Source organism: Ahaetulla prasina, chromosome 11, assembly GCF_028640845.1.
Source record: "Ahaetulla prasina isolate Xishuangbanna chromosome 11, ASM2864084v1, whole genome shotgun sequence".
In the NCBI taxonomy this organism is placed as follows: Eukaryota; Metazoa; Chordata; class Lepidosauria; order Squamata; family Colubridae; genus Ahaetulla; species Ahaetulla prasina.
The window spans coordinates 12941578-12963623 of NC_080549.1; the positions used below are offsets into that span (position 1 = coordinate 12941578).

The following is a 22046-nucleotide window of genomic DNA, read 5'->3' on the forward strand; positions in this document are numbered from 1 at the left end:
AACTCTTATCTGCAGAAGCCAAAAGCGTTCAATGAATTCATGTATTGTCTCTGGGGGCCGTTTTAAACTCCAGTTGAGAACCTCTCTTGAGGTTCTCAGCCATGACGAATATAATCACTTTTCTGAGATGAGTTCGGTTCATTTGGGACAACAAAGCTTGGACAATACCACAGAAATGGAGAGAAGAGCATCTGGCAAAAAAAAGCTGCCATGGCTTTTATGTGCTGTCTGCCATTCACAAAGTTGTTGAGATATGCTAAACAAGATTGCTGTCCAATGTACTGAAAAGTTTGCCCTTCTATGCAAATATGCCATTTTGCTATAGTTTGGGTTTAAAAGCAATTGAACTGCATAATTTCAGTATTAACGCACATTGAACCTAACATACTGGGTATAAAATATAGAACAGAATTTCATTCACAAAGTACTAGCCAGTTTTTAACAAATATTTGGCCATTTGAAAAACAAAGTCATACAATTTTAAACATTCAGTGTATAGAATATTTTCTGAAAATTGGAGGGGGGGAAGAGACATTTTAATGTACTTTTGTAGAAAGACCTCACTGGATCTAATCGGGTTTGTTTTTACACTCCTGCTTTACTCCTTCGGTGTCCGAGAACTTGCTTGTTGAGTGTAACCAAAGATTTGTAGTTTAAATCAAATTTGAATTTGGGATTAGAGAATTAAAATAAAGCAAATTGGTCCTTAGGAAGTTCTCCGTGGATCTGTGTAAGGAAACACAGCTTGGTAATCGTGCTTATAAATTATGAAATCTCAGTATAGATAATCCTCAATTTATGACAATTGAGCTCCAAATTTTTGTTGCTAAGCGAGACATTTGTTTAAGTGAGCTTTGCTCCAGTTTACAACTTTTCTGGCCGCAGTTGTTAAGTGGATCACTGCAGTTCTTAAAATTAGTAATATACCATATTTTTCGGAGTATAAGACGCACCTTAGTTTTTGGGGAGGAAAATAAGAAAAAAGCTGATTGGCAAGTGGATCGGCCTCCCGTAATTCCCCCAATCAGCTGTTCCCAGAGGTGAATTTTAGCAACAGGTTCCTTGGTTGTGAGCTCTGTGCCTTGCTTTTTATTTTTTGCTTTTTTTTCGGCCTCTGAAACTCCATTTCAGAAAAAAACTTTTTTCTGTCTCCGAAAGCCTCCAAAACAGAACTTCAGAAAAAAAGCCTCTGAAGCTCTGTTTGGGGCTTTTTTTCTGAAGCTCCGTTTCTGATGCTTTTTTCAGCCTCTGAAACCTCCATTTGAGAAGCTGGGCGGGGCTACATTTGGAGTATAAGACGCACCCAGATTTTCATCCTCTTTTTTGGGGGGGGGGAAAGGTACGTCTTATACTCTGAAAAATACGGTAGCTGTTAAATGAATCTGGCTTTCTGGTTGACTTTGCTTGTCAGAAGGTCACAAAAGGTGATCACACAACCCCCAGGGTATTGCAACTGTCATAAATATGAATCAATTGCCAAGCATCTGGAATTTTGATCACCTGGTCATAGAGACGCTGCAATGGTCCCAGTTGTGGAAAACCCTCCTAAATCACTTTTTTAAAGTGCCGTTGTTAACTTTGGGGTCCCTAAATGAACTGTTGTTAAGTGGAGGACTGCCGATAATTCAGAAATAACAGCAAGCAGAATGGGTGAGAAATTAGGTTTTCTGTCTCTGATGGGAAGAGACAAGAATGCTTCAAAAAGCAGTTTTACTTGGCCTGAGGCTGTCCGGCTAGTTTGAACTAAAAGTCTCCTTCTCCCCCCCCCCCCCAATAATCTGGTTGTGTTGGTTGGACAGGAGGAGCTGTTATCCCTCATATTTGGAGAGTATCAAGCGGCCACGGTGATGGATCTGTTGGGTTGCAATGACCCTAATCTCGATCCATATGCCAGAGATTAATACGTATCTGTGGAGCATCTGGTTGGGAAAAGCTGCTTACAAAGAGTGGTCGTTTCCAGCTTGATTTTTCATTATTTTATTCCCCTTCCAAGCTTCCAAGTTCTAAGCTTTTTGGAAGGAGAAAAGAAGGAATGAAAAAGCCGGTGTCCTGCGTTACCATCGCAATACATCCCCAGATAATATTTTAATAGAAGAGATACTCATATCTTCCCTCGAAATAAAATTCCCTATCCCACCAGGCTTGAAATTTTAAGGCTGGATAGCCTCAAACTACACCGTCTACGTTCTGACTAGGGGTGAAATGCTCGCGGTTCGGACTGGATCGCCCGATCTGGTAGCGATGGCGGCAGATGGTTCGGAGAACCGGTAGCAAAAATCCCTTCCCCCTCCCACATGCCCAGCTGAGCCGCGCGATCATCAGAGGTTTTTTTTTACTTTTAAAAGCATTTTTCTTCTGCTGAAAACATGCTTTTAAAAGTAAAAAAAAAGCCTCTGATGATCGCGTGGCTCAGCTGGGATCATCAGAGCCTTTTAAAATCATTTTTTTACAACCTCTTTGGCGAAGAGGTTGTGGAACAATTGCTTTTAAAAGGCTCCTCTGATGATCCCAGCTGAGTTGCCTGATCATCAGAGGCTTTTTCTTCTTTTAAAGGCAAAAAAAAAATGCTTTTAAAAGAAAAGAAACTTGGCCACGCCCACCCAGTCACATTACCCAGCATGCCCACAGAGCCGGTAGGAACAGATTTTACATTTCACCCCTGGTTCTGACCTATGCTTAGTTCACAAGATTATTTACCAAAACGTTCTACCTGTAAATAAGTACTTTAATTTAAACTGTAATAACATAAGGGCTATCGATAGATTCAAAGTCAATGTAAATCGCTCTAATCTGGATTGTAGGAAATATGACTTCTGCAACACAATAGTTAATGTCTGGAACACTCTACCTGATCCTGTTGTTAGTCTCTCTAACCCCCATACCTTCTACCTTAAACTGTCTACTGTGGACCTTTCATGTTTCTTAACAGGTCCCAAAGGGGGCGTGCAAAAGCACACCAGCGTGCATACCATCCTTGTCCTACTGTCCCCATTTATATGTAATCATTCTATGTGTTTATGGCTATGTTTTGCCAATCTATAATGCCAGTCCAGTACAAACAGTCGGCAAAGAAGTTGAAAAACTTCTATTTTCTTTCTTTCTTTCTAAAAGTTTCAAACTCTTATTTTCTTACTATAACGAACAGAATGGAGACTGTTAAGTCACGAAATAAAAATATATCTACTTGGGAGACAAATGACAGGTCTAGAAAGAGACATCACACTGGCAAGAAAGGTAACTATTGGCATATCATGATTTTCTTTTTTTTTTTATTGAAAAAGTTTTACAAAATGGTGGGCGTGGCAGGGGTAGGATACTGCAAAATCTCCATTCTTTCCCCACTTCTGGGGAAGGATACTGCAAAATCTCCATTCCCACCCCACTCCAGGGGAAGGATAGTGCAAAATCTCCATTCCCACCCCACTCCAGGAGAAGGATACTGCAAAATCCCCATTCCCTCCCCACTCCAAGGGAAGGATAGTGCAAAAACTCCATTCCCTCCCCACTCTAAGGGAAGGATACTCCATTTCCTCCCCACTCCAGGAGAAGGATACTGCAAAATCTCCATTCCCACCCGACTCCAGAAAGATACTGCAAAATCTCCATTCCCACCCCACTCCAGGGGAAGGATACTGCAAAATCTCCATTCCCTCCCCACTCCTAGGGGAAGGATATTGCAAAATCTCCATTCGCACCCCATTCTGGGACCAGCCATAGGTGGTATTTGCCGGTTTTCCAACCTCCTCAAAATTTCCGCTACCGGTTCTCCAGAACCTGTCAGAACCTGTTGGATTTCACCCCTGGTTGTAAGTATGAAAACTGTCAAAAGTAATGTTTTCCAGTGCCTTTGTAACTTTAACCCCTCAATAAACGAATGGGTGCAAGTCGAGATGTATCTCTGTACTTGGGAATAAATAAATAAATAAGGTATTCAGATGCTGTCACTACCGAAGCTTGCAGAAGAATTCAAAGCAGCAATTACTGCTGGCACAAACGCGTAGCAACACCACGTCCATCCAGTCACTAAGGGACAACAAAATTTCCAATCATCCACAGTAAAGCGTCCAACGTCGCGCATGCGCGCTTCCCTTTCCAGGTGCCACCCGGCTCTTTTTACCAAAGACTCGGGTGACGTCATCCTCCCTCCTCTTTCTCCTCCTCCTCCTCCGGCGTCTGAAATTGAGAGGCGCGAGAAAACCGCGCTTGCGCATGCTCACGGCGAAGCCGCGACGCTCCGGGGCGTCCGCCTAAACCAATGGGAAACGGTTCTGGCCGCACGGCCCCGCCCCTTCTGGCCTCCGGACGACGAAGTGCGCCTGCGCGTGGGAGGGGTAAAAACCAAATTTGAACGGACGGCGGTTAAAGGTAGAAAAATTGGAAACGGTGGTTGCTGTGACAGCGGAGCGGCCTAGGTAAGCTCTGAGGCGGCAGAAGCCCGGAGGGACGTACGGACGGCAGGAGCTGGTCGTGGAGGACCCAAGGCCTGGTGGGAAGAAGGAGAAAAGGGGGAAAAGGCGGGAAGAGTGGTTGGACTCCGAAGGGGCGGATGAAGAGGCGCCTCTGAGGGATTTTGGCACCCGCCAAACCTTCCCCCATGGGTTGTCTGAAGCGACGCGTCTTCTGCCAGGCCGGTTCCCAGCGTTTGGCCTCGGGTTAGATTCAAGGCCTCAGCCGGGTTTGGGACTGGGGTCAACCCCCCGTGTCGAAAACCAATGCCTGGTTAATACCGAAAGAAAGGGAAATTATTAATAAAGGAAAATACTTGACTGGGCAGAATGTGATAGGCTGACGCCAGAACTGAAAAATAAAGGAGAGTATAGTATAGCCCAGGGGTCTGCAAACTTGGCTCTTTGAAGACTTGTGGACTTCAACTCCCAGAGTTCCTCAGCCAGCTTTGCTGGCTGAGGAACTCTGGGAGCTGAAGTCCACATGTCAAGTTTGCAGAGCCCTGGTATAGCCTTTATTGTCATTGCACATTGAATTGAACTGAATTGAATAGAATAGAGTTTTTTATTGGCCAAGTGTGATTGGACACACAAGGAATTTGTCTTTGGTACCTATGCTGTCAGTGTACATAAGGAGAATAAAATACAGTCATCAAGAATCATAAGGTACAACACTTAATGATAGTCATAGGGAACAAATAAGCAATCAGGCAACAATATCAGTATAAATCGTAAGGATACAAGCAACAAAGTTACAGTCATAACTGGGAGCAGATGGGTGATGGGAAAGATGAGAAGACTAATAGTAATGCAGTGAATAGAATAGAATATTTATTTATTTATTTTATTTATTTATTTAAATTTTTATACCGCCCTTCTCCCGAAGGATTCAGGGCGGTGTACAGCCAAAGTTAAAACAATTAAATATACAAAATTAAAATATCATTTAAAATACATATTCAATAATGGCCAAATTAAAACTGTCAAATTGACCCAGCCTAAAATACCCTAAGAATAGAATAGAATAGAATAGAATAGAATAGAATAGAATAGAATAGAATAGAATAGAATAGAATAGAATAGAATAGAATAGAAGGAATGGAGTGGAGTGGAATAGCATAGCATAGAATTTTTTATTGGCCAAGTGTGATTCGAGACACAAGGAATTTGTCTTGGGTGCATAGGCTCTCAGCGTACATAAAAGAAAAGATACATTCGTCAAGAATCAAAAGGTACAACACTTAATGATAGTCATAGGGTACAAAAATCAGGAAACAATACCAGTATAAATCGTAAGGATGCAAGCAATAAAGTTACAGTCATAAGTGAAAGGAGGTGGGTAATAGGAACGATGAGAAGAGTAATAGTAATGCAGACTTAGTAACTAGTTTGACAGTGTTGAGGGAATTATTTGTTTAGCAGAGTGATGGCGTTTGGGAAAAAAACTGTTCTTGTGTCTAGTTGTTCTGGTGTGCAGTGCTCTATAGTGTCGTTTTGAGGGTAGGAGTTGCAACAGTTTATGTCCAGGATATAAGGGGTCTGTAAATATTTTCACAGCCCTCTTTTTGACTTGTGCAGTATACAGATCCTCAATGGTTGGTACAATTGTTTTTTCTGCAGTTCTAATTATCCAAGACAGTCCTTGTCTGTCTTGTTTGGTTGCAGAACCAAACCAGACAGTTATAGAGGTCATCATGTAGACAGTGAAATTGGTTTTAGCCTCACTGGTGAAATCCATGACAAAAAATAGTATAAGGAATAATCCCTATCCAAGTAATTAGGGGGAATTAGAAACAGAATACTATGAGATTTGGAACAGATTTTATCAATGGTTAGACTTAAGGAATGGAAGTCAGAACAGATAAGAACAAGGATGCGTAGATCGAAACAAGAAGAATATATGTAATATAGTATGTAAGTGTAAGCGTGTGCAAAAGGTTCGATATGTATATACAATTAGTAGTAATGTATATATATATTTTTTTTATTGAAAGAGTTTTAAAAAACAAAAACATTTTTCCCCCTTCCCTCCCAAAAAAACCCTTTCCCCCCTCCCTCCCCCGAGTAGTAATGTATATTGAATACATAAGAGACTTGTTTTATATTTTGTATGGCGGAGATATCGCCAAGACAGTTCCACCATGTACAATTTTTTTTTTAACAATGAGGGTTTTTAAAAAATTAAAAAAAGAAAAGAAAAAGAAAACCAATGACTGGTTGGATTCTAGGTTTCTAGGGTGGAGGGTCCTTTAAACTCGGCCACACCGGACTCTTTAAAATCCCCCCAGGGCCGTCTTTAATGCATTATTGGGCCCCGGGCAAAGCAGAGTACTGGGCCCCCTACGACAACTACTCACAGGAATAAAAATGTAAATGGTCGATAAAATTAAACATATATTTATTTTATTGGCACTGCCAGCAATTAAATATCTAATAAACATGTTGCTGTGTTTAGAATAGAATAGAATAGAATAGAATAGAATAGAATTCTTTATTGGCCAAGTGTGATTGGATACACAAGGAATTTGTCTTTGGTACATATGCTCTCAGTGTAGATAAAAATACATTGATCAAGAATCATAAGATACAACATTTAGTGATAATCATAGGATACTAAATAAGCAATCAATTGTATTAATTGTTGCAGCTTCAAACTCTCACTACCCAAATGATTGTAAGTCAAAGACTATCTGTAGTTCAAATCTGAAGCATCCAACATGGCCCCAACTTTTGAAGAATAGAATTAGAATAGAATAGTTTGGAATTTGAATTCTTTATTGGCCAAGTGTGATTGGACATACAAGGAATTTGTCTTTGGTACATATGCTCTCAGTGTACATAAAAAGACAAGATACATTCGTCAAAAATCATAAGGTACAACACTTAATGATAGTCATAGAGTACAAATAAGCAATCAAGTCATACTAGGAAACAATATATGATACAAGGTGCATTGAAGGGTTAACATACACAGATTAATATGGGGCCCCTATGCTTGTGGGGCCCACGGACAAGTGCCCATCAGGCCCATGCATTAAGACAGCCCTGAACCCACCCCTCCAAAATATGAGAAAGATGCCTTAGAGTGCAGCCCAGCCCACCCACCCCTTTTTTCCTCCTCTCACCCATGCAACCTTTTTCAACCTGGTGCTTCTTTAAGTCAGAGTGCGTACTACAACTCCCATCATCCAGTTCTCACCTTGCAGGTTTTTTTACATTGTATGTTGTATGTATCCTTCTGGGGTTGTTGGGTCTTGGTTTGCTTGAGGATGCTTTTGAAGGGCTTTGGTTGGCTTGTGTGCTCTGATGATGAGTAACCTCCATCTGATCCTGGGCACCCTTTTTGTTTAACTACTACCATCTGGCAGACGGTACAGGACAATGAAAACAAGGACAAATAGGCTGAAAAACAGCTTCTATCCCAGAGCAGTAACTATATTGAATTCTACTGTATAGTGCAATATTAATGCAATAGCAGGGGTTTCCAATTCAATTGTATAGAATGTGAAGGAGGTGTGTTTGTGTTTTATTTTTTATGTATAATGTACACTGAAGATGGCATTTAATTTCGTTGTACAGGGTGCAATGACAATCTAAACTAAACTAAAACCTGCCCCTAAAGATGGAGGAAGCTGGGAATCGGCATTAGCAACAGGAAATTTAACAAGTCCTTAGTGGGATAATTTTTATTTTATTTCTATCATATTTCCCTGATAATAATAGATGCCCACCTTCTGGCTAATAAAATCTATCTTTGGGTATATTTAGCTGTGTTTGGCAATGAACTTGCAGTTGTTAATGCTGTCATATATTGAATATTTGGATCATTTGTGTCTGTACCTATAAAAACACTCTTCAGAGCTTCTTGCTTTGCCTTTATGATTTGGTGATTTGTATTTTCAGATAGACCAAAAAAAAAAGCTGCTTTTGCAAAGCTTAAAAAGTGTTTTTCTCTTCCAAATTCATGGGATAGGTCTTTAGCTCTAGTCTACACAGACTCAGGGGCCTGAGTTTCTAGGCAACTTGCTAATCAGGAGGAAGTGAAAGAATTTTGTACAACACACGGGAAAGACTGGACTAGAGGAAATGTATGTATAACTTTAACTTACTTCACTTAGAAACTTTATTGTCACTTTGTACACTAATCGGTACACATTGAAATGAAATTTTGTTGCATGCAGCTCTCAAAGGGTTAGCACCTCCAATATGCACTACATAAACATGACAAAATAAATAAATAAGAAAATTATGCATATACCCACATATATGATATAGAGAAACAGCACTATCTAGTTCGGATGTATACATGTACATGGTGAGAAAAACGAATCTTATATAGTATGCTCCCATTACAGCAGTCATCTCCAGTTTGGTGGTTTAGATGCATTTGTGTTAAGTGATCATTGTTTTTAAATCTTTTTACAATAATACTGTTAATTCCTTAGAGCCCCTGAAAAATGGGATTGTTTATAAATTGCACAAATAGATGATATATTGGGACTTGGAGTTACCATAATGCCCCTCCTGGGAATAAGGATCATTGTAGGAAGCTGCACTACTAAGGCTGATACTAGAACATAATTGTTTATAAATATGAACACTTTATTTTATAACAATAGTATTAATATATATACATAGTTTCTGACTGCCTTTACAAAGAAAAATAAAACATTTTTATCTCCAGTTTTGTTTGTTTGTTTAGTTTGCTGAGGAATGCATTCCTATAGTTTGATTTAATCATAGCTTTGTTGTGAGTTTATAATCTGCTTAAGATGGCTTTCTGTATTTTTCAGGTAGTTCTTTCAATGTGGATGCCGCAGCTTAACATGATAGAATACAGTATTATTTCTGGCAAATGAAAATAATAGGCCCTGTTGGCATTTCTATGCTTGGAATTGAAAAGGATGAAGAGAGGAGTAGCTGCTAAAAAGAAAAAGCAGAATTTACCAGTTACTTCAAATAAACAAACTGATATAGCCACATGGATAGAAAATGGCAGCAAAAGTACCCAGGAACATAAAGACCATAAAATACCTTCCAATGAAGAGACAGACTGCAGCCAGGATCCTCTTGAAGAAGCACTGGTCTTTTTGACAAAAAGTAAGGATAAAAGCAAGGCTAAGTGTTTAATGCCCTAAAACAAAGAAAACCCAAGCGTATAAATAAGATCTGCCAGGTGTCACCCTGGATCAAAAAAGGCTACTATAAATCTGATAACGTATGTGAGTGTTGTTACTACCTTTCAGCAGGGCATTGTTTTCAACAGAACACAATTTTACTGTGTACATTTTAGCGTAATAGTCATCTGTTTTAATTAATGTCAAACAGGATGCTTTATTCAAATACAGTAAAAATGATAAAATATCTAATCTTGGATTAGTTTAGCAATATGTTTATGCCTATGTGGCTGTTTCCAAATACTTGATTTGACAGCACATATAAGAATGCAAATACATTTTAAAAATCCTTACTATAACATATGGTTTTATACTCTTAATTAGAATATATGGATAGTTTTAATGTTCACTCAAAAAAGGCCTTTCAAAACAGGTTGAAATCATTGTGAGATGTTCTTTATTGATCATATTGGTCATAGCATATATTAACACTTTTCCAGGTAAACAACACATTTGTACAAGTGATAAAAGTTAATTTTCCAATGGAGGTTCATTTTGTAGGAAATACTTTGGTGGGTTTTTTTAAAAACTGGTATTGAGCTAAACTTCCGGTCAATATGGGTTATTTTTCTCTTGTAAAGTGCCCAGAATCAATAAACACTTGGGTAGCCTCAAAATTGAATGAAATGAATAAATACATTTGGAGGGTAAAACCTGATGGTGAAATAAGCAAGTGGGCAGATTCTCCTATGAGATGCTTGCTTGCTGCTCACGAGGATTGCGCCTACTTTCAAGTTTTGATTTTTTTTTCTTCTAGTTAAAGATCGTACTTCCCTGAAGAATGAAGCTTTGCAGAAACACTTATTAAGTGTGGAAAAGATTGCCCAAGCAAGAGGCTTAACTCCAGAAGAAATTGATGCCTTGCTGAATATAGCACTCAGCGGCAAGTTTGGTAAAAAAAAAAAATTAAAAAGACATATTATGCTTCTCTCTCCTCTTGTGTTTCTATATTTTACTTGGGCGTTTCAGTACTTAAGCCTTACGAAAAATTAATCTCTTCCAGCTGAAGCGATAAACATTCGACTGTTGAAGAACCTGATTCCCATTTCAACAATAAGAGAGGATTCAATTGTTTCAGCTGTTTCATGGCTTTGTGTTGGCAAATGTTCTCGCAATACTCAGGTAGCTTGGCCAGCATGTCCTGATATCTTGGCTCTTAATAATATTTTCATTAGTATGGCATGCCCTATTGACGTCTGCAGTTCTTTTACATCTTTCTGCTTTGAACACTAATGACGTATATACTATGACCCACATTCATATCAACTAATCAACTCCCGTTTTCTTCCCATTAGGTTCTTTTCTTAAAATGGTTAATTGCAATGTATGATTTGATTGAGCGTAAAGAAAAGGTTAATGCACTCTATGGGTTCTTCTTCAACTTCTTACAGGATGAAAAATTGGTAAGATAAAAATGAATGTGCTTTTTTAAAAAAAAAAAAAGATTTCCTGGATACTGTGTAATAGAGATGTGCAGCATTTCAGCTTTAGACGGTGTCTATATTGATAGGAGATCGAACTTCTTTGCCTTGGGAGCCAAAGAACTATGTAGTACCTAACTCTTTACTTGGGTTGCAATCAAAGATACGGTGCTTAGTTGTTCAAAAAAGGAACATAATTATGTATATTTTTGCTACTGTAATTGTACATTAGAAAGTTTTTTTAAAAAAGCAAAAAACAGAGGGACAAAAATACCACCTGGGGCCACATACTACATACAGCCATGCTGTTTGTTCTTTCAGAGTGAGAAGGCTAAAGACATGCGTCCTTTTGCCATTGGGAGGCTCAGCAAGGCGTGAATAGGCGTTTAAAGCATTGCAGATGTTTAAGGCTTCCATTTCAGTTCCTGAAACTCCTAAAATCACTCCCAGATTGGGCCAGCCCTGTCTGCTTTTAGAGTGCTAGCTCAGTCATGTGATTTAGCGCTTGCTGCAACCCTTAAGCCGATGTTTTTAAGGTACTGAAAGTCAAATTGTTCAATATAATGCCACTAATGTATCCTAAGTTTAAAAGAAATGCTAACTCCTTATATTTTTTGGAGATGTGTAAAGTATAAACTAGTGTGCCCAATTATGTATTTCTTTGATATTATTTTTTTCTGTCAGTGCCCCTTCATCTGCCATGTGCTGTATTTGCTGACCAGAAGAGAAAATGGTGAGATGAAAGTTGGAATCAGAATATGTAATGTGCTTTCAAAAAAAGAGTATTTTTCCTTGCTTTCTTCCTTTAAGACTTTGAGATAATAAAGCTACTTTTTAAATTTTCATTGCTAGCCTATTCTGTTGACTTGAATTACCCGCAAAGGGGTTGGGTTTTTTTTTTTAGAAGAAACAGCGTTCAAATCTTTAATGTCCCAGATTATAAGATTATAACACATAGTATAAGGGAAGGTAGTCAATTTTGCTTGTATATGATATTCTAGCCTGAGTCTAGTACAGTGATGGCTAACTTTTTTGCCATCATTTGCCAGGAGGGGGGGGGTCACATGCACGCGTGCCCACACCCATAATTCTGTGCCCCTCTCCCCTCCATTTTCACCCTCCCCAGACTCCTAGAGAGGCTCTGGATGCTGGGGACAGCAAAAAACGGGCCTTCTGGTCCCACCGGAAGTTGGCAAATGGGCCATTTCTGGCCTCCGGAGGGCCTTCTGGGGGGGGGGAAGGCCGTTTTTGCCCTCCCCAAACTTCTAGAGAGGCTCTGGAGGCTGGGGATAGCAAAAAAACGGGCCTTCCCCACCCACCCCCAAAGTACTCCAGAGGCAGGAAACAACCTGTTCTGGTGGGCCCAGAAGGCCCGAAAATCAGCTGGCATGCGCACGCCAGAGCTCAATTTGCGTGTACACTGATATGGCTACACATGCCACCTGTGGCACGCGTGCCATAGGTTTGCCATCATGGGTCTAGTACGTTCATCTCTTAGAACAGGGGTGTCAAACTGGCAGCCCACTGGGCAGATGTGTCACATGCAGGCCATGCCCATCCCAGCACCACAAAGGGGAAAAACGTTGCGAAACGTCACATGACGGCAACAATTTGACATTCATGTCTTAGAATAAAAGCCTCTTTCTACATATAGTCTCATTAAGGCCAGAATATAAAATCTTAAAACACCAAATAATTAGACACTATTTATCTTTCTTCCTAGTGAAACCTTTCCGTGTGCGACGACTCTTAGACTTAAGAGCCAAGATGGTGAGTCATTTCAAACTAATGTCATGTGAAGTACAATTTATAAAATTTAAATTCACACCTGTGACAGGATAGCTTTGGTACAGGTGAAAGCTAATCAATATCTGGTATGTATGTATGTATTTATTTATGTATTTATTTATTTATTTATTTCCATTCTTATCTCAGTTTTCAGCTCTTAAGATGATGTTTAAATATATATACCAATACCAAATACATATACATATTTTAAAAATCTAATTAAAACAATTGATACGCTAACGTCACCGGCATCCATTATCTATCATTACATGACTAGTAAGTTACATTTTAAGAAATGTAATATAACAATATAGAAGGATCTAATGTTCTAACTGCTGATTTGCTTGAGAAGTAATGCAATCTTTGCTTTGCAACTGACAGTGTACTGTTTAATCCATAAACAAGAGGGTGCCCACCAAGTGTTTATGTCAATAGAGATTACTTTATTAGATTCTACTTCTCTTTTCATAACTGCTCTCAGAGATGAGGATTTAGAATAATCCTCAGCTTCCTATACTTGTGTGTTATAACAAGAGGACTTTACTTTCACCCTTTTCCAGCAATTAACTTTGGACTTTGTTTTTGTTCTTATGTTTACTCAGGGATCAGAAGCTCCATTGCAGGCTCTTCTCTTAATGTATAAAAGCTTTGCTCCAAGCATGGTGTCTTCAAATTTGTTCCAAAGCACAAAGGTGAGAGAAAAGATGACTGAATGGAAGGGCTATCCTTTGATTTCTCTGGGAGAGGGACTACCCCAAGTTCTTAAGTTCATGATGATTGCAGGATGGAACATAGGGATACTATTCAGCAGGTTCTGGAGAACCGCTAGCGGAAATTTTGAGTAGTTCAGAGAACCGGCAAATGCCACCTCTGGCTGGCCCCAGAGTTGGGTGGGAATGGAGATTTTGCAATATCCTTCCCCCAAGAGTGGGGAGGGAATGGGGATTTTGCAGTATCCTTCCCCTGCCACAGCCACCAAGCCAAGCCATGCCCACCAAGCCACGCCAACAGAACCGGTAGTAAAAAAAAAATTGGATTTCACCACTGATGGAACATATGAAGTGGTGTGCATTTGTGTGTAGTTAGAGCCTGTAGACCAGAGAAGAAGAGTGAGCAAAGTCTGAAGCAGAAGATGAAAACTCTTCCTGTACAATCCTTTCTGAAATAAGCTTCTATCCTAATACCAAAGAATTGGTAAATTGAGTACCATCATATAAATTACTTCAATGAAATTAGAAATCATTGAATTGGAATTTAATTCACATTGAATTGAATGGTCTTCTGCCCAGTAAACACTTGTTTTACCAGGCTAAACATTTTGGAAAGAAAAGCTTACATATATTTTTAATTCCACATGTGAATATACATACATAGATATATACACAGACACACACTGTTTAACACACTCTTTTTCATCTTGGATAACCACAGCTTTCAATTTCACCTCTTCTCAGATGCGATTTAAGAATACAGAAAACCTGTGGAAAACTGCAGTAGGTAACATAAAGCAACGGATTTCTGGCATTTCACCTACATCGCAACCAGTTTTAACATTTCAGCCGCCAAAGAAAGTAAGTTACTTTAGATCAGTGGTCTCCAACCTTGGTCCCTTTAAGACTTGTGGACTTCAACTCCCAGAGTTCCTCAGCCAGCTTTGCTGGCTGAGGGACTCTGGGAGTTGAAGTCCACAAGTCTTAAAGGGACCAAGGTTGGAGACCCCTGCTTTAGATTGTTTAAATGCGGTTCCTAGTCTGTGATTGTGTGTCAATTTTTCATTGACATTTTTGGTTGTATTGACAGTCATTACCTTCTAGGCTATTCCTTAGATTGTTCCTATTTATAATTCACGATCAATTCCTTTATTATTTGCCAAACCATCTTCCATTACAATAGTAATTGATTTCTTGACGCTTCATCGTTTCCCCCCCCCCTTTCTCATCTTTTAATATCTACACAGATGGGGGGGGATTGTTTTGTTTATTTTTTTATTTATTCATTCTGATTTTACTAATTTATGTAAAAGGCTCTGAAATGTTCTCTCTTCTGTTTTGGTCCTATCTTGACTTTCCATATGGAATCTCAATCTTCCTCCCTCTCCATGTGTAAGGATGGAGGTGATCCATTAAAGAAATCATATTTAGAAAAGAGTAATTGAGTTGTAGGATGAACACAATTGCATCACAACCCAATCATACCTATTGCTGGGATTGGATTTCTGCTTTTCGTAGAAATGGAATTCCAAATTGACGATACCTGCGTGTAACAGCAACTCTGATTGCTCGGCTCAGAGTTCAACGGCCAATTGTATCGATTTCAACAGTCACCCTGAATTCTTCCCCGTGCAGCATCTGCAGACTTTCTCCCAGCTTTTGGAGAACATCCATTGTTTAGAAGTAAGTGGCTGACATCAAAGAGAACAGAAACTACAAGGGATGGGAGTGCAAGTGCTTGGCTTAGCCCCCTGCAGCTTGTTAATATGCTGCAATAATAAATGCCTGTCTAATGCAAATCAGTTCTAAAATGGATCACAGTTTTTAAAAGACCTGAAAGTCCATGCTAGTTACAATGTACTGTAAAAACATGAACTTCTATTAAGGATGATTGTACATTCCTGATCATTTCGATGTGCATTCTGTGCTGTCTTGTCTTAGCCAAGTTTTCTTTTTAATTCAAGCCAGAGCGGGGAAAATGTTTTCTAAACAGACCTGGAAAAGTAAATACCATTAAGTTACCGTAGCAATTAAAGCAGTTTCTGAGCCTTTGTTTAAAAATGATCCAGAAACGAAGTAGCATTAGCTCAACAATGTTTACAGTGCATGCTAGTTGACAATGTCTTCTCCTGATTGCTTTCATAGCTTCCTTCCCAAATAGGCTCAGTGTTAGGAAATCGCCTGTTGCTCCACTTCATTAATTGTGTCACAGACGATGTCGTTTACCAGAGGATGTACTATTGGCTTGGCCAAACCTTCAGAGAAGGTAGGGGAACTCATTCTTCTGACTAGTGCCGTCTAAGTGAAGGTTTTTTTGTTTTTTTGAATTTATATCCCGCCCTTCTCCGAAGACTCAGGGCGGTTTACACTGTGTTAAGCAATACCCTTCATCCATTTGTGTGGCCCTCAACTTACAACCATTCGTTTAGTGACTGTTCGAAGTTACAAAAGCAATGAGAAAAGTGACCTATGACCTTTTTTTCACCCTTGTGACAATGGCAGCATCCCTGTCGTTACATGATCAGTATTCAGACACTTGGCAACTGACTCATATTTATGACCGTTTCAGTGTCCCAGAGTCATGTGATTATCTTTGGCCACTGACAAGCAAAGTCGATGGGGAAGGCTGATTCAATTAACAACCAAGTTACTAACTTAACAACTGTAGTGATTCATTTAACTGGCAAGAAAGGTAATAAAATGGGACAAAACTCACTTAACAAGTGTTTCGCTTAGCAATGGAAATTTTGGGCCCAATTGTGATTGTAAGTCGAGGACTACCTGTATGCTAAAACACGTACTGTTGCTTGCACAAATAATGGCTTATTATTTCTAGAAAAGGCAGAGAAGAAGAAAGAATTCTATTCAAACAAATTTTTTGTCTCCGTTTCTTATTTATAACGCAGAATGCCCTTGGACTAAGATTGAAAACCGGAAATATGAACTGGAATTCAAAGAATTCTTGGACACAGTTTTGGAAGCTGAATGCTTCTTGCAGGTTAGTTTAAGCCTTTCCCTACCGTCATTCCCAAAAGAATATTTTTGTTCTTGGCACCACCAGGGTGTGTATTGGAATGGACGCATCCCATTCCAGAGGGCGTAGGATGAGGCATGTAGAGACCTCGGCACAATTGGGGGCAGTTGGGAAGGTTATGATGGATATAGGAAGATATGGTAGGAAAGTGGGGGTGGGCCACTTGTAGCAAAGGCGGGCCGGGTGTTTTATACCAGTTCTGCATTCCACCACCACCCCTCCTCTCCACTGATCTGGCAGCCCTTTTGTCCATAGTAGAGCCTCCTTTATATGTGACCTAATCAAAAATGAGAGGCTGGGTTTGGAGCAGAGGGTTCCCCTGTTGGAAATACGCCCAGGTAGGTTTTTGGGTGTGGCATCAACTGAGACTCCACAGGACCAGTCAGTGTTGGTTGAGAGTGAGAGGTTCCACTCTACATCATTATTATGTGGGCTCCTGCAGGAATTGGTACTCTCTCCACTCCTATTTAACATCCCCAGGAAGCTGCTGGGTGAGATTATTCATCACCATAGGGTAAGGTATCATGAAGACACCACACCCCGTGGCGTTGAATAATCTCCGTGTAGGTATCTCCTTCCCTGGTCAATTAAGTGATGCCTTTGATGCCTTGTCGCGGAGTGGACGATTAAGAACCTGCTGCCCAGGAGAAAGTAGGAGAATTTATTGGGAAGAAAATCTGGGTTTCCCTGATAAGAGTTTGTGCTTTTCAGGAGGGCTTCTCGTCTTGTGAAGAATTTTTGTACCGAAGCCTGCCCTTCTGGGATGGCTGCTGCTGTAGGTCACAAGTCCTGCAGATGATCAGTTGGATTCCCCTCAGCACCTTCTCAGGTACGTGATGCAGGCCCAACCAACCTTGCCCCTGTTCTGTGGTCGAGAACGGCTGGCTTCAAAATCTCCCTTTTGTTCCTTCACTTTCAGAAATGAAGCCTTATCTCTGCAAGCCGTTGACACAGCTGTTTTTCACCTCATCACTTTATTTTAAGGTAAATGAAGGGGCCCCTGAATAGACATTTTGACACAACAAACTTGATTTGTGCCATACTAAGGAAATACGCCCTCTGCTGATTATCGTTTTTCCAAAAGGTTAACAATGTTTAATCCAAGCTGCAGGATACAATATTAGGGTCCATTGACTTAATGCAGGGCTACTTATGCCAAAAGAAGCATGCAGTTTCCTCTTATATACAGTTGTGCAATGAGATAGAATCAAGGTTTGCAGGGGTGGGGTGGGAATGGGAACACATTGCCAATAATAACAGCAGAAATACAAATCTAGTTTCATTTAACTGAAAAATTCCTTTTTTAAAAAAAATCTAGCTGCTTTTTATCATTTTACTGACCTTGCAAAAATGTCTTGCTCTGTTACTGTTTTTTGATTGCTGTCTGTCTGTCTATATTTCTCTATCTTCTATCTTACCATATCTCTCTTTCTCTCTCTCCCCCTCTCTCTCTCTCTCTTCTGTTTATCATCTATCTATAAAATTAGTTTATCATAGCAAAGTTCCTTAAGACTGAATTGCAGCTATTCAATATGTGTTTTTTGTGTCCTTGTTCTTCCTCTATAGTGTAGCGTTCTTGAAAGCCTGAGGGAACTGCTACTGAACTGGCTGAATTGGCACTTCTTGCAAGCAGACATGACATCTGAGTTAACTGCAGACATCCTGTAAGTACCATCTTTTAAAAAAGTGGTCCCACCTGTTTTACATTGTGATTTCCAGCTGGAAGCTGGGGGGGGGGGGAAACCACTTATACGTTGAAGTCATTTCCAACGGGAATGCTCATGCTTGTGTCTCATTCTGCTGCAGAAACACTTCTATTTCAAGCCTGGTTAATTCTATAACAGAACTCATCCACTTTGTTGGCCGGCTTTCAACCATTGCCCTGCACTTGGAGAAAAACTCTGCTTTTTTAATGCACTTCATTCTGGATTTCTATGAAATAGTATGTAAGCTACTCTTGCTGTAACTTTGTTCCAAGCATTTAGATAACACACTTCGATAGTATTAGTGAACAGATTCTAATACATGTGTTGGATGTGTTCGCTGCCTTGAGTTATTTGTAAAAATAATAAAGGCAGGAGATAGATAGATAGATAGATAGATAGATAGATAGATAGATAGATAGATAGATAGATAGATAGGGAAGGAGGAATTTAAAGGATTCAATCCCTTTCGTTCATACAGAATCCATTCTTTTTTCTCAGGACAATGTTGCTTCTGTTTTAGAAAGATTGCCGTCAAGGGAGCCTCAACAAAAAATGTAATCTGTTTAGGATAGCACTAAAAGCAACTAAAAGATAACAACCAAATTATTACAAAAAATAATGATTTGAAGACTACTAAATTTCAACCAAATAAAGTATCTTAAACTTAATACATCTGGTATCTAGTGAAGTTTAAAAAAAAAAAAGATTTGCACTATTGAGTAGCACCAATTGGAACGATTTTCTCCAATAAATAGATGGTGGGGGGACTTCTAAAAATTCCTGTACAGGAGAAAGTCCATTGTAGTAGCAGCCAATCTCGTTACCCTATGTTTTTTTTCATCTATAGTAAATCTGAATTAAGTTTTGCGTCATGATTGGAGCCCAGTGTGAATAGGTGGATGACAAGGATATGACACTCTCTCAGTTTTTATATGTAAATACTCTACTGAAATCCCTTCCCTATTCTAGGTATGTGACATGTTTCAGAAGTACAAGGTCCCTTTGCTTGTGATCCCTCCTGCAGGGGTTTTTTATCCAGCCCTTCTCAGCATGGATTCCGTCACAGTGGACCAGCTGTGCCACATTATGTTCAGGTACTGACGGGGCCTTTCCTGTCTTTTTCTTCCCTACGCTATTTTTATCTTTCAAACCATCTGGGAGGCCATAATCTCTATGGTTCTGGATAAAGCAGTGCAGGTAGTCCTCAACTTATGACCACAACTGAGCCCAGAATTGATGTTGCTAAGTGAAAAAATTGTTAAGTGAATTTGGCCTCATTTTTGCAACCATTCTTGCCGCATTTGTTAAGTGAATCGCTGCAGTGTTAAATTAGTAACACGGTTGTTAAGTGAATCTGATTCCCCATTGATTGCTTGTGGGAAGGTAGCAAAAGGGGATCACATGACTCTGGGACCCTGCAGCCGTCATAAATATGAGTCGTTGCCAAGTGTTCAAATTTTGATCATGTGACCATGGGGATGCTGCTACGGTCATGTGTGAAAAATGGTCATGAGTCACTTTTTTTCAGTGCCATTGTAACTTCGAACGGTCACTAAGCGAACTGTTTAAAGTTGAGGACTTCAGTTGGTTTGAGGTTGTGGAAGACAGTGAGTTCTTCTCTGATGAAATCCATTTAGTTGTGCAAAGAGAGAATGCCATACATTAATGCATATAATTTAGCTAATTTAAGCAAAATTCATGAACATCTAGGCTACGAATTATTTTGATTTTTCTTCAGTAGAGGAAGAAGATGCACGATCTTTATGGTTGGCTTGTGAGACTACTCTAGACATCTGGCCTGGTATACAGGTAGTCCTCGACTTACAACTAACTGTTGTCGTGGCATGTTGACTGCCAGCCCCTCCAGCACCCGAATCAGATGAGGCAGCGTGGGAGCCAGGGCCAGCATTAAGGCAACCTGAGAGCTCCGAGCGGGAAGCGGGAATGGAGCTGCCAGAGATAGAGACAGGCAGAGCCTGGGCTATCCATCAGCCCTCAGATGGAGAGTCAACAGCCCCCAGGTCTGGAGGTGGCTGATGAGGAAGAGGAGGAACAGCTAGGTCCAGTGCCTGACATGCGGATGCACACAAGGCAGAGGAGAGGAGAGGAGAGCAGCGGAAATCTATGGGCTGATCCTCGGGACAGAAGAGCCACCGCTGCTAGTGAAACCCCACCCTAGCTCTGGGGATAAAAGGCAGGGAGCAGAGATGAATAGGTGTGGCAGACAACTATCCATTTCCCTGCTGGATAGACTTGTTAGCTTGCTGTGAAAGAGAGAGACTTTTGCCAGGGCTACTGGCACTCCTAATAAAGGGAACATTTATTTAACTACAAAGGGTTGGTCGTGTTTGGGAGCCGGGTCAGAACAACTGTTCATTTGACCATTTGACATTACAATCCCACAGGCCAAGAGGTCCAGGAATGGTGGGGCAATGAGAAAGACTGGATCTTCTAGGCGTGGCGGGGCAATGAGGTAGTTGGGCCTCCTGGCCCGTGGGAAGTTTCCACTCAACAGTGGGCCCTGTAGCCACTGTGGCCTCCCGGCCCATGGCAGATTTCCACATGCTTCCTTCCACCCCTGAGGAACCTCTGCACAATAATTTAACAATTCCCACATTGCTTAACAGCTAACAAGTGGGAGAGCTGGGATTACAGTTGATGACTAAAGTGATGACGTGGGCATCTCACTTAATGGCCACTTCACTCAACAACAGAGTCTTCAGCCCCCATTGTGACCTTAAGTTGAGCTTAAGTTACCTATGCACGTAAGACTTCTTACCTATGAGACAGAAAAGCAAGTTCTGCTTCAGCACTATATGAAAAAGCACTTCAGAGCTTGAGGCCAAATGCCAATGTGCACAGCTTGCATTTTAAATATTGGAGTTTAAAAGAAACTGTTGACTTAACTTGAGAATGATTCTTTGCGACCTATACACTTGTTATTTTAAACCCAGATATGAACGAATATCTTTTCATAGCCTCATCTTTTCCTTCCCTAAAACATTGTGCCGAGGTCTGCTTTCTTTGGCCAAGAATCCCGGTCTCTCAAATTTGATAAACAGGATGGTTATAAAAATGAATTCCCAGTTGATGACTTATTTCTCTTAAACCTACTGTTGCCTTGGTTACTCGCTTTCAGGTTTTTTCCCCACGAAGAGTGACTGAAAGGGACAGAGTCGTCTCAGACAGCGATTTCATATGCGCGTGTAAGCGATCTCTGCAGCCACCTTGTGAAATTAAGAGTCAACTTTTTAATATTAAATCGCACTTCACAAACATCACACCCATCAAATCCAACGTGATTTGATGGACAGATAACTTGTCATAAAATTACAAGAATCATCTTGATGAAGCTTAAATCATTGGAACTCCAGTTTTAATTGTGTAGAACATCGGGATGTTAATTGGGGACATGATGCCCTGTTGTTAGCGGTCAGCAAAGAACTGAGTTATTGAGGTCAACTGTGAATCTGGATTTGTTTTTACAAGGCTTGTGGCTCAACAATGTTTTCAGGCAGTTTTGCCTCTAATACTTGGCGTCCGAGATGTCACCAGTTGTTGAATACTATGTTAGGATTCTTTGGGTTAGTTTCCTCCCCTCAAAAGCTGCAGATAGTCCACCTGGAAAAAAGCATTCTGGGAGTTATAATGTAAATGATATTCATTATATAGAGAAATAGATAGGGCTTACTAGTGAGGGATTTCCAGTTTCTATAGTGACTGAATGATGTTGTTGTGACCGAGGCCCAAGTAGTGATTACCAAA

The 22046-nt window shown here is 40.2% G+C and overlaps 1 protein-coding gene across 4 annotated transcripts in view; it reads left to right on the top strand.

The window, feature by feature from the left end:
* Nucleotides 1–22046, top strand: part of CENPI (centromere protein I) — a 30708-nt gene that overhangs the window by 2001 nt on the left and 6661 nt on the right. For 2 of the 4 annotated variants that reach the window (XM_058197203.1, XM_058197202.1), the window contains 18 exons: nt 3146–3234; nt 8419–8533; nt 9239–9545; nt 10380–10514; nt 10626–10744; nt 10918–11025; nt 11728–11776; nt 12767–12813; nt 13434–13523; nt 14286–14402; nt 15060–15224; nt 15687–15807; nt 16448–16539; nt 17287–17404; nt 17495–17559; nt 18142–18239; nt 18382–18517; nt 19251–19375. In XM_058197203.1, coding sequence (XP_058053186.1) covers nt 9350–9545; nt 10380–10514; nt 10626–10744; nt 10918–11025; nt 11728–11776; nt 12767–12813; nt 13434–13523; nt 14286–14402; nt 15060–15224; nt 15687–15807; nt 16448–16539; nt 17287–17404; nt 17495–17559; nt 18142–18239; nt 18382–18517; nt 19251–19375 — 1781 coding nt within the window. In that variant the 5' untranslated portion in view covers nt 3146–3234; nt 8419–8533; nt 9239–9349. Of the gene's footprint in view, nt 1–3145; nt 3235–4298; nt 4413–8418; nt 8534–9238; nt 9546–10379; nt 10515–10625; nt 10745–10917; nt 11026–11727; nt 11777–12766; nt 12814–13433; nt 13524–14285; nt 14403–15059; nt 15225–15686; nt 15808–16447; nt 16540–17286; nt 17405–17494; nt 17560–18141; nt 18240–18381; nt 18518–19250; nt 19376–22046 lie in introns of those variants that run through there. The other 2 variants (XM_058197201.1, XM_058197204.1) reach the window with 2 other exon arrangements.